This window comes from Erithacus rubecula (assembly GCF_903797595.1).
Source record: "Erithacus rubecula genome assembly, chromosome: 2".
Taxonomy (NCBI): Eukaryota; Metazoa; Chordata; class Aves; order Passeriformes; family Muscicapidae; genus Erithacus; species Erithacus rubecula.
In genome coordinates this window covers 78,788,699-78,800,964 of record NC_136685.1, presented here as the reverse complement: position 1 = coordinate 78,800,964, position 12,266 = coordinate 78,788,699, and the positions used below count along the sequence as shown (strand labels likewise).

The 12,266-nt window shown below is 33.9% G+C and overlaps 1 protein-coding gene across 10 annotated transcripts in view; it reads right to left on the bottom strand.

Moving 5' to 3' along the window:
• Positions 1 to 12,266, bottom strand: part of CEP170 (centrosomal protein 170) — a 91,551-nt gene that overhangs the window by 47,548 nt on the left and 31,737 nt on the right. For all 10 annotated transcript variants that reach the window (XM_079298571.1, XM_079298578.1, XM_079298573.1 and 7 more), the window contains exons 4-7: positions 10,484 to 10,562; positions 9,856 to 9,914; positions 9,580 to 9,742; positions 6,798 to 6,932 (exon numbers count right to left, since the gene is read on the bottom strand). In XM_079298571.1, the coding sequence (XP_079154697.1) occupies positions 6,798 to 6,932; positions 9,580 to 9,742; positions 9,856 to 9,914; positions 10,484 to 10,562 (436 nt within the window). The remainder of the gene's footprint in view (positions 1 to 6,797; positions 6,933 to 9,579; positions 9,743 to 9,855; positions 9,915 to 10,483; positions 10,563 to 12,266) is intronic.

Below are 12,266 nucleotides of genomic sequence, written 5' to 3'. Positions count from 1 at the left end.
ATGCACCTGAGCTGCTCCTCACAAACACATGCTTCTTGTGAGGACTTATGAAAAGGTTAAAAACTAAAAAACAATAAAAATGGAAGAATGGTAGTGTGATACAAGAAATAAATTATTTACAGGAAAGAATAATACCTGGAAAAGTGAAAAAAAGGTGTTATTGAATGAAAATAAGAACACTACACGCTCTTTATAATTGCCATGTTTGGCTATCCAATGGATAAAATTGCTCCAGTGCAAGTAACAAAGCAGTTTTAATTTAGTTTTTCTACCAGTAGCTGTTATAAACACAAAACATATTCAGAATTCAGACAGGTTTTTCTATTTTCAGCTTCTACAACAGCACCTCACTACTCCCCTCACTGGGAAACTGAATGCCTTTTCAATACCCTTCCTGAAAACACTTAGGCCAGCTGACACATAATACAGAATTAATCTATTTTACTATGCAGAAGTTCTTAAAAACTTTCTCTATTTGTATAGAAAATGTACAGAAATAAACAAAAATCACACTTTGCAGGTACTAGATTTTATGTAAACTATCATCACTCTTCATTTGTTTTATGTAGCTACAAGCTGGAATGGATCAAGCTCTGCAAGGATCAAATCTAGAACTTGGATCCTTACAATTTTGGTCACCAAAAGGGAGAGTAATCCATCATATATCCAATTAATAGACAACTTTTTTTCCCCCACATGGTTCTGCTCAGAACTTCAAGCCAATAACATCATGCAATTCCTGTAGCCAATAATTAAGGCAGATATAGTGTTCAATGTTTGTTCAAAGATAATACTCTTGTTTTGAGAAATATTTCTAATTTTGGGTAAAGCAGGAGAAATCTGCTGGCCACACAAGATACAGTATTTTTCTGTAATTATGAAATAGCTGGTTTATTACCATCTTTTGAAAATAATAAGACTGTAGGCAAACTGCATCAGATGTACAGCAATGAGAAGATCTCTCACACTGGTTTGTCAGCATTGATGAGCAACTTCATTAAAAAATTTCTGTGTGAAACATGTCTGCACAAATTTAACATTTCAAATCAACTGTTCATACCATTATTATGTGCACAGTATCTGATTCCAATATTTTTGATTAAACAGACGCTATCTAAATTAATCTAAATGAATCTAAATTAAGACAGTTTAACCAAAAGAAGCAAGAAACTGAACTACAACTAAATTGTAAATTTTACTGAACTTGAAAAATTTTTAACAATTATATAAATAAAAATATCCAAAGTATAAGTTAACTTTAATTACTTAAAAGTCCTATTTTTAGTCCGAAGTACTTGCATTTTTAGAAAAGTTAAATGCATCAGAATTGATTAGAATAAGAAATAGAAAACGAGGAAGCAAAAATTAATCTAGGACATGATCTGAACCACCCTTCAATATTTTCCTCACAGACTCCAAATGCAAGTCCTTACAGCTTTCTAAATATTGTAAAGAGCAATCTATAAAACAGCCTTACCTTTAAATCCTATTATAAATTGTCATCTGCCAAGATGAAGGAAATTATATATCAGACTAAATACAGACACCTTTAAGAGAAAACCTTCAAGCAAATATTGAAGATAGTGGTTGTCACTGCTCTACAATTTTTAAAGCAGAACCAGCATAGCATATGTATAGCAAAAAAGGCAATTGCAAGTGAGTTTTGGGAAAATGAAGGGACAGGTGGGTGGTGAACTTCAATCTCTTAAGGGAACTGAAGGGATTTCATAACTGGCAAGACTAAAAGGAAAGGGGCAGAAAAATTAGCAAGATTATCTGTAAAAAGGGAGCTCTCACTCTTCAAAAACCCTGAGCGAAAGAAAATAGACAACTGAGCAACTCTTTCTACAAGGCAAGCAAGGAAACAATATTTGGTAGTTGCCACCCAGGTGTAGTGATACTATCACTGAAACAAGTCTAAGAGAGGCTAGAAGGAAAACTATGGAATATTTGGGAAACCAACGGCTTAACTAAAGGGAGATTCAGAGAGATCCTTTACTAGGATACATGTCTTATGAGGAATCACTGGGGGAGCTGAGTTTGCTTAGTCTGGAGAAGAGGAAGCTCAGGTGGGATCTCTCTACAACCACCTGGAAGGAGCCTGTAGTGAGGTGGAGTTGGTTTCTTCTACAGTGCCTGCACTGAGAGGACCAGAAGAAATGGCTGTAAACTGGGACAAGGGAGACTCAGATTTGACAGTAGAAAAATTTTTTTTCACTCTCAGGGTGGTAAGGCATTGAAATAGATTGCCCAGGGATATGGTGCAGTCACCATCCCTGGAGGTGTGCAAGAGGCATCTGGATGTGGTGCTGGATAATGGTTTAGTGGTTACAGTGTTGAGTAGGTGGTTCAACTGGATGATCTTGAAGGTATCTTTCCACCTCAGTGATTTCTATTCTATTCTATTCTATTCTATTCTATTCTATTCTATTCTATTCTATTCTATTCTATTCTATTCTATTCTATTCTATTCTATTCTATTCTATTCTATTCTATTCTATTCTATTCTATTCTATTCTATTCTATTCATGATGCAACATTCAGTCTGTGACATTAGCAGAAATGATGACACTTTCTAGGACTTCCTGGGGTTTTTAAAAGTCTTATTTCTCAAGTTACACACACAGTAGTGAGAATTTTGGCATTTTACTTGCTAACCTGGACAAGAAAAATCATAGGTGTCAGATGTACAAAAAACTACCTCTGTGTGTTAATATATCATCATCTGCAATGGCAGGAAATCTCACAAAATATTTTGCACAATCCTCAGATTTTTAGTGATGCACTTTTCCTTCTGCCTTAAAAATAGAGTTTAAAGAATGAAACTTGTAAAAGAAAATGATCTGGAACTTACAAAGCACTTCCTGTAAAAAAAGTCTATAAACCTGAAGCAATATATTTATTTGCAGAAATATCATATTTACAACAATAAATATTTTTAATGATAGCATTATATTTGGCACTGTGCAAGAGTATGTGTAATAAAAGAAACTGAATTAAGTGCTTTCAAATGCTTAATAGAATTTTGTCTTTCCTTCCTCTTTCTTTTCATATACCTTGTTTTTATTTCCCACTTATATTATAGGTTTTCTTTCCTGCTTTGTAGCAGAAGTAAACATTTCATTTTTTAAAGACAAGATTTCAATGAATACATATAATGATACACCTAGTATTGAATATGAAGATTCTTTCAATGATTTCATAGCCAATTAAGAAAAAATATCAGAATTGCTCTTTCAAAATAAAAATTCAAACCAGCACTGTATATAAATTCCCATCTCTCATAATAAATCACTTAAGTACTTGCTTTAAAGAAGTTTAAGTGAATAAAGGACAAAACTAATCTTACTTAAATATACTGCTGTGATGGGTCTACAGAATTCTGTGAGCTCCCCATGACATAGTGTGTGCATTTGCTGCTGGAACTTTGCAAAGCAAGCCTTATACTCACTTGCACATATCTCATGACAAAACATCAAAATTCAAGAACAAACTTCTAGGAACTTAACTGCTAATACTGCTGATTAAGCATCAGTCATTACAATGTGTGTAAACTCCTACACACACTGATTACACAAGTATTTCTTAAATAGCTGTCAGCCTGCTTTACCTGATAAAGACAATGTTTCTTAAGTGCAAGGAAGGTTTATTCTGATATATTCTTATGCTATGCTGGAATTAAAACTCATGCCATGTGGAAAGAATTATTTCAGATTCCTGAAGTCATTTTAAAACCTTATTTCTGTATTTTCTTAGATTTCTGGTAAAGGCATTAATGACATAACATTCTACAACTACAACTAAGATCAGCAGAGAATACAGTTTTTACTTTCCCAGGAACTGAGAGACTGAAAGTGTAACATATGGCAGTAATAATAATTACACACCCAATAAACCTGCCAATAACATAGACATTTAACAGCTGTAGCATAAAGCCATGCCAGAGGTGTACACACAACTGTTCACTTTAACACAGATCTATGGATCTATGGATCAATGAATTAAAACATTATGTATGTCTGAAAAGTGTTTCAAAGTGTTCCAGGTTATTCTGCTCTGTTTGTAAATAACTTTCATTAGTGAATTTCTGTCATGATAGAAATACATTGATAGGAACATTGAAATAATGTTATTAACTTGAGACTGTAAAAACTAATTGTCTATAGTTGGCTTAACAGAAACAAATCTCCCACTTCAATCTCCTCTTTAAACCTTATTCCATCTCTTAGAATTCAAGTCTTCAGTAAATAATCGTGTAATAAGTCATCAAAGCATGACAGATTTTTAATAGGATTACTTTGTTAAAATATTATCTGACTTTATCTAGTTAGTTTAAGAATTCACCTGTAATGTACTTACTTTTAGGCAGTTTATACTAACAATTATGTTCCAGATCAGTGTTTTAAACAATACAAACAATTTAAACAATTTAACCCACGAAAGAATAATTAGCTACACTAATCTTCAAAATTTTATTAAACTTTGCTTATATTTTAAAAATATCCAAGCATGACAATCTTCTGAAGTTTCCAATTTTCATTCATACAACTGTGTCTTTATATTGATTTCCTATTACTATATTCATCTATATTATAAATCCTAAGTGCTTGAAGAAAATGCATAATAACTTGTTGAAAAGAAGTTAATCTTTTCATAGAACAGAATTGTAGGCCATAGCAGCCCAAAAATCTTATGATTTGCATGAAATTATGAACTGCATGAAATAATTCATAATGTTTTTTGCACACTTCTACACAGACACAGTGCTCTGAGACTGTGGAATTGGCCATAGAAGCAACTGTCAACTCTTACATGGTTTGTCTTCTCAGAGTCTCTGCCAACACTACTAAAAATTATCTACAACAGTCAAAAACCAGACCAGTAGAACACACAATTAATGTCTGTTCAAAGATGAGGTGATCACGATAAATAAATAATTTGTCTATACACGGGATTTTAATTCTACATCCTCACAAATTAAACAGTTCTGCAAAAATGTCAGGTTTTGCATTTTTCTCAGCAATGTCTTCCTTTCACATAAGCTTTTGTTTAGCATGTGCTGTTTCAAACTGAATTCCATTCCTGAAGATTTATGAGTCTTTCAGTTTGAGGAAATAAAAGGTATTCTTACACTCTTTGTAGATCAATACTATTGATAGGAGATACATTCATGGCTAAGCAAAAGCAGCAAAATAAATAAAAGGGATTTGTAATACTTTTTTCTTAAAAAAAAAAAGGGACAAAATGTTGTATTTGTCAAGAAGATTTTGTGCCCAAATTTAGTTTTTCTATAGTATACACATGGAAAACAAATAAACAATTTAAAATAATTTAGAAAATATTAATCTATTTTCTCTATTCGACATTTACCTTATGATGACTTCACTAAGCAAATCATGTCAAAAATATCCCCATTACTGAAGTTCAGTGTAAAACAAACTTATTTTTGTCTACTACTGAAACAGATGGCATCTCCATGATTTGTTTGAGTGAAAGCTGGAATCTTATCTTGCTTGGAGCTCAGGAACTAACATAGAAGCTAAGATAATCACTTGCTGAAAAATCTCTTGATAAAATAAATACAAGAGCATGTAAACCACTTGATGCTTCTGAAAAAACAATTTGTAAAATAAGAACAGGCACATTACTAAATATAAGCTGGTATCTTGTGTCACACCTTGCATCAAAAACACAGACTTCAAGATATTACTTCTCAATAATCCTATATTTAATGAGGGAAAATTAATTTAAATATTTTTCTCTGATTTCTTTATACTAGTCCAAATCTTTAAATAGACTTTCTCTACTTCCTGAATGATGACAACTTCAGAATAATATGTAAGAGGTCATTTCAAAGGCTATGGTAAAAAGTTAATTCCAAAGACCTTGTTTTCACTACACTGAAGTGTTAATTTCATTTGATTTACACATTTTTAGACTTCACTCCAGCTCCTGCAAAATATGACTCATGTTAACCAAGGCAAGTCTATGACAGGAAAAGAGAAATTCTGACCTCAGTTTTTAAAGTACTTTTAAAAATTGCAAACTTAAAACTGTTGGACCTTAAATGTGTGTCTAATGAGCTAAACAAACATGGTTGAATTTTATCCTAGGTTGAATAAGTTTTAAGTTACTGTCCTTATTAGAATAGCAGTCACCTTATTTATATGCCTGGTGATAGATATAAAAGCCTAATTATAGATACTGAGATTGAAGTTCTGGCAATACATGCTGTGTCTAGACAAGCTAACTAATAAAAAGATCTGCATTAGTGGGGAAGAAACATTACCAATTTAACTTTAGACTACACAAATCTTTACTTCAAGATCTATGATATGCAATTCCCACTAATACACCATTACTGAATTACAGAAATGAATGTTAGTACAGATAACCTTATATAGCTAGAAGTCAGACACAAATATAAAACACCACCATTTATTTTCAGAAATTATTTCAATAAAATATTCCTATGCATATAAAGTAACAGATACAAATTAAACTGAAAAAAAAAAAAGACACACTGGTTCAGGAAATGTTATTTGCTATACTTACTGATAGAAAATTGTGTAATATACTAGAAAACTGACACATTTTATGTTAAACTGATCTCTGTAATTACATAGTTTCTCACAAAAACATATTCTTAACCTTACCCCTTACCCCTTATTAGGCTTTCATCTATGCAAACTGTGAAACTTCCAGACATTAATATCTGTTTAATTCCCTAGTTAAGAATATATGCACTTCAGTAAAGAGAAAAAAAAATCAAACTAAAAATAAGACAACACACTTACCTGAAGCCCCTGTCTCAGGCATTTTTTCTTCATGCTTGCTATCTGGCTTACAACCACCTTTTTCATCAGCTTCATCTTCACCCCACCAGGCTGGCTGTCCATACAAAGGTGTCCCACGAGGCATGGCAGAAATATCTATAAAGTCAGCCCAAAGCAGAGGAAATAACTTCACTGTTTAGTTGTGATATTTAGGTTAAAATCATACAAAGAGAAAGTAATTTGCTTGGATCATTTCTCCTGGTAGCTGAAGTGAAATGGTTGCATGCATTTGCCTAAATACAAAACAAACTTGGAGGCCAGACAGCTGATCTGGGTTCTAAATATAAAAGCTTACTAATGACCTGATCAAAACTTCTGGCACAAATGTTTATGCAAAGGCAGCTGGCAGCTCTTATTGTTACCTTGATATATCTGTGAATATTATTTCTTCTTTCAGTTTGAAGTCATCAAGACAGCAATACATTCCTAAAAGCTGTCTGCTGCTATTTTTGTGAGAAGATTCTCATTCTTACCCACATTGACCTTTCAATGAAATCTGAACTCACTGCATGAAAAACTGATCAAATTTTGCAATGTTGCCAAGGTTCCAAATTGCTGACAGCTACTACAGAGTGCTGAAAGTTACCTTGTGTGTAACTGTGCAACTGAGCATTTTTTAGAGGCTGGGCTTTTTAAAAAGGTGTTAGTTAAATTATAGCACAACTAAAAGTGCTACATGGTTAAATATATTTAAATGCAAAAATTAAATAAGAAAAAAACCCACTGATATGATTAAGATTTCTAACTTTATGTTAAATTGGCTGGGTTAGGTTTAATCTGATCTTCTGGAAGAATACCTCACCCCACAGAAATTTAGGTATTCTAGTGTCATACAGATATTCTGAATATATTTTAAAGAGTCTTTCTGTTAAAAAATCATCTGTTAAAATCTATCTTGTCTGTTACTTTACCCATTAGGAATACCAACATTCTTTTCAGCATTTTATACATTTGCATCCCAAAGATAATTTCATTTCCATGACAAAGGTTTCAAGATTATTTTAAGACATTAAGTACTTCCTTTTTACACAGCATTATGCCTTAGTCAATACTAAATTGTTTTTAAAAACTTGATGGCTAGACAGAGAATCTGTGGATGTCCCATGCCTGAAGTGCCCCAGGACAGGCTGGATGAGGCTTTGAGTAACCTGGTCTAGTGAAAGGTGTCCCTGGCCATGGTGAGGGGGGGCACCCTAAGTGATGTTTAAGCTCTATTCCAACCTGAACCATTCCATAATTCTATTCCCATGCACTGAATTAACAACAGTGAACAGATATGCATTTATATAGCAATGGTGAGACAATCAATCAACAAAAAGCTTCTGAGAGTTGCACTCAAATATGAATTCCTATCCTTGACTGCTATTTTTGGAAGAGTGAAAAGAAAAATAAAAGATGTGGATAAACCTCCCTCAACTGTGCTACTTTATGTACCCTTAACAAGATGCCTGATCAGACAACAAAAAAACCAGGTTAATTAAGTACACCACAGAAGCCTGAATGTGGGGAAGAGAATTCTTTAAAGTGAGTCTTCTGGAAGAATAAATAAAACATAAACAAAACTATACAGACTTGACCTAAGGAAATCAGACCTAGACAGCTCCATTTTATGGAAACTACAATACCTGATCCCTTACTCATTCTTGTGCTATTTCCACTACACTTCAGCAAGCTTCATGCTGAAGTTCATCAGAGAATCAGAGAATGGTTTGAGCTGGAAGGGATCTGCCATGGGCAGGAACATCTTTTGCCAGACCAGTTTGCTCAAAGCCTTGAACGCTTCCAGGGGTGGGAGTCCCAGAAACTCTCTGGACAACCTGTTTGCGTGACTCACTACTCTCACAGTAAAAAATTTCTTCCTAACATCTAATCTAAATCTCTCCTCTCTCAGTTTAAAACCATTGCATCCAGTTCTTTATCACTATCTGCCTGTGTAAAACATGCTCTCCCTCTTTTTTACCATCTCCCTTTAGGTACTGCAAGGCTGCTATGAGCTCTCCCTGGAGCCTTTCCTTCCCTAGGCTGAACAGCTCCATCTCACAGCCCATCTCCTCCAGCCCTCTGCTCATCTTTTTAGCCCTCCTCTGGCCTCACTCCAACAGGTCCAAATCCTTCCCATATTGGGGGCTCAGAGCTGGCTGCAGTACAATCCACACAAAGTCAAGACAACCACAGCAGAGGCACCATGACACAATAAATAAATATGCACGATGTTGTAGAAACAACTACTGAAACTACAATACCTGCAAATTTTCAAACCACAATAGAACACATAGGTTATATCCTGACACATCAAACAGTGAACGCTAGGAACTACAAAACAAACAAACAAAACTCCCACCCCTTTAAAAAGGAAAAAAACCCAAACCAACCAAAGAAAAAATAGTGCACTTGGTACTGGTGATGGTAAAAAGTACAAACTGCTTCTGAACAAATACTTCCATTTAAACTGCAAAAAATAGCAATTTCCTGCCAGAAATGCTACAAGTTTGTGATTGGGGCAAAGAGACATTCTTACAAATACCAATTAAATCTCTCTTTAAAAGTTTTCTTAATGTGTGGATGTTACTATAAAAAAGGTAGAAATTAACTGCCAAAATCTATTGTTTATATCTACACTACGGTTAATTGTTCATATATGTGAAATTTTTACTGTCCACAGAACTTCACAGGCATCCTACTGAAGCAAATTAGCATCCTTTCCAAGTTTTTGTGCTTTTGCAACAAAAAAAATCACCCTTACCCACAGATTTTTCTTCAGATTTCAGTGCTTCTGTAGTTTTGTGGTGCACTTCAGCTGTGGAGTCTGTTACCTTGGACTCTGAACTTTTGGAGCTGCTCTGTTTCGATCCTTCTGCCTCTGAAGATTTTTGGGATAACTGGAGCTGGCTTGTGAATTTTTCATGCTATATGACATTAAGTAAAGAAAAAAACAAGCCCTCAAAGAATGAGAAAAAAATCTCTATGTTATAATAACCATAAAATGGCAAAAAAACAACCAGGAACTACACACTGTTACCTTAAGTGCTTCTTCAGGGACTCTCATCTCTCCCCTGACCACAGTAAAAAGATTAGTATGTAGGAAATGATAAGGAAAATTCTGAAAAAACTCTGAATTCACAGGAGGATTTTACAGGAAAGCAACAATTGTGCAGCCTATTATGCCACTAGAATGGTGATGGCTTTCAGAATATGTCACTGTTAAGATACTGTGCACTATCGTACTCATCAAAGCAAATGAAGTTATTTACTATTTGTAAACTGAACATTGAGTGGATACCTTAGTGTTTTAATAACAAAAGTATTTTTTTTCATTCAGTAGTTTGCTGAATAATTAATTGTAATCTTATCTGCTTGTATACAACTGTATATGATACAAATATTTATGTATTTGCCTCAAAGAAAAGCAGTACTTATAGCAACACAGAAGATATGTATTATGTTCTAAATTGTAATTTAAAGTTGAGGTTTCTTGTAGTGAGAGACAATGAAATGTACTTTATCAGTAGTGCACACCAAGGTAGAATATCCTAAACCCTGATATTTTCTCTAATACAGGCATTTGTATAGAAATGAGAACACTTAACACAACCATAATGCTAACACCACAAGCATGTCCCGACACTGCATTTTTATTACAAGGATATCATATCCAAATCTCAATTTGTCTTCTAACTTCAGAGTGATGTATGTCTGTTCTGGAATCCTCACATCATTCACAAATGTCTGCAGAAATAAATGAAAGAAATACCATTAAATTCCAAAAGAACAAAATTAAACAATTTAAATAATTTTATACAAAAGTCTTCAGCGCCACAAATTTTCTACTGGTGGTTCACAGGGAAACTATCAGCTCAAACTGCCAGCTGTTTAACAAGTTATGTCAAAAGAAAGGTTAAACACCAGTTAATAACCAAGTTGCACACTGGCCTTGAAAAATTCCTTGCACATTTAATCTTGTTAGCAATATTCATGGAAGTGATGATTAATGTTCCCTTGAATTAGCACCTCCATTTAGTATTTTTCTTGTAATTTGCTTTTCAATCCCAATTAACTGCCAGAATTAATTTACCGTCATATTTGTACAGCACTTAGCAGTGGATATGAGAGTTCTGAGGCAGTTTATTTCTAATCATTGTCACAGGACTTAAGTAAAATATGGATGAAGTTAGTGCATATCAGTAACACCAAAAATCAGTGATAAGAATTCAGTATATTGCAACCCTACAGGATCATCCTACCTCTGACTTAAAACTTCTACAATATATAATGCTTCTAAAGAAAGAAACAGCTGAAATATGCCATTCTATAAGCACTCTAAAGTTGGAAAAACTTGAATAATTAAATAAGTAAAAAATCCAAATATTTGAATGGTTGTGCTGCTCATGAGTCTAGTATTAAATGAACTATGGTTAGAGAGAAACAATCTCCTTCCCCAAAACAATAAGATGACCTTCCATTTAATTTTCTTTTTCCAAAGGAAAAGAATGTTTATTTCATTATTTTAAAAATTGTTTACCTACTTTGTAGAAAATATCTTCCATGGGAAATAAAAATAAAAGATACAACTATTTACTGGTTTGTAAGCATGAAACTTTCAGTAATGTTTTAGGCATATTTATTTCACTTTAACATTTTGAGAGTACAAGGCAAAACCCTCTGTCAAGACGATCCTCAAGGCACTCAATTTTAGTGAACCAACAGAATTTAGGCCACCTTGCAGGCATGTATGTACATATGAATGTATGTATTTTTCCTCCCAGGTCAGTGCTCTGAAATTCATGCACATGCATGGCATATTCAAGGCAGAGAGCTCCAAAAGCTGTGTATGCAGTCTGTTGACAGTCTCATGCTCGTGACTGCAGTGATGGCAATCAACAACCAAGCCTCAGTTACTCTGCCACTGGAGCTTTAAAATCTCATCACATGCTTTGGGATGCCAGACAAAGCTAGCTTGAAAAAACTAGTTCATATGTAAATAAGGAATCCTTTTCCCTTTTAAATAATTCCATTCACGTCATATCTAAAGTTTATTCTTCAAATATTGAGAGTCAACTGTGTTTAACCCTTCATAAAGTTTGCTAAGCTTTTCACAATCCAGTCCTGAAACATCAGTGTGAAAGGACATAGCTATCCTATAAATATTCCTGAGAAGAACATTATTCAAGAGAGCCATGGATTGTTAATACTTCTGCTGGTATGTTTTTGCGTTCACAAGTCAAAGGAGAAAGTACAGCCAAAGTCTACTAATAATAGGGAACTAATAATGACATACTAACAACATTTGCTTCAGAAAAGATACATTCCTTCATCTTTTTTTGTATGGATAAAAACCCCAGAACTGTCCAGAATGGGCCACAACAGACTATCAGAAGTAAAATTTTACTTATGTAAAACTGATTAAAGTTTACTTTTGCTTTTTTTTTTTTT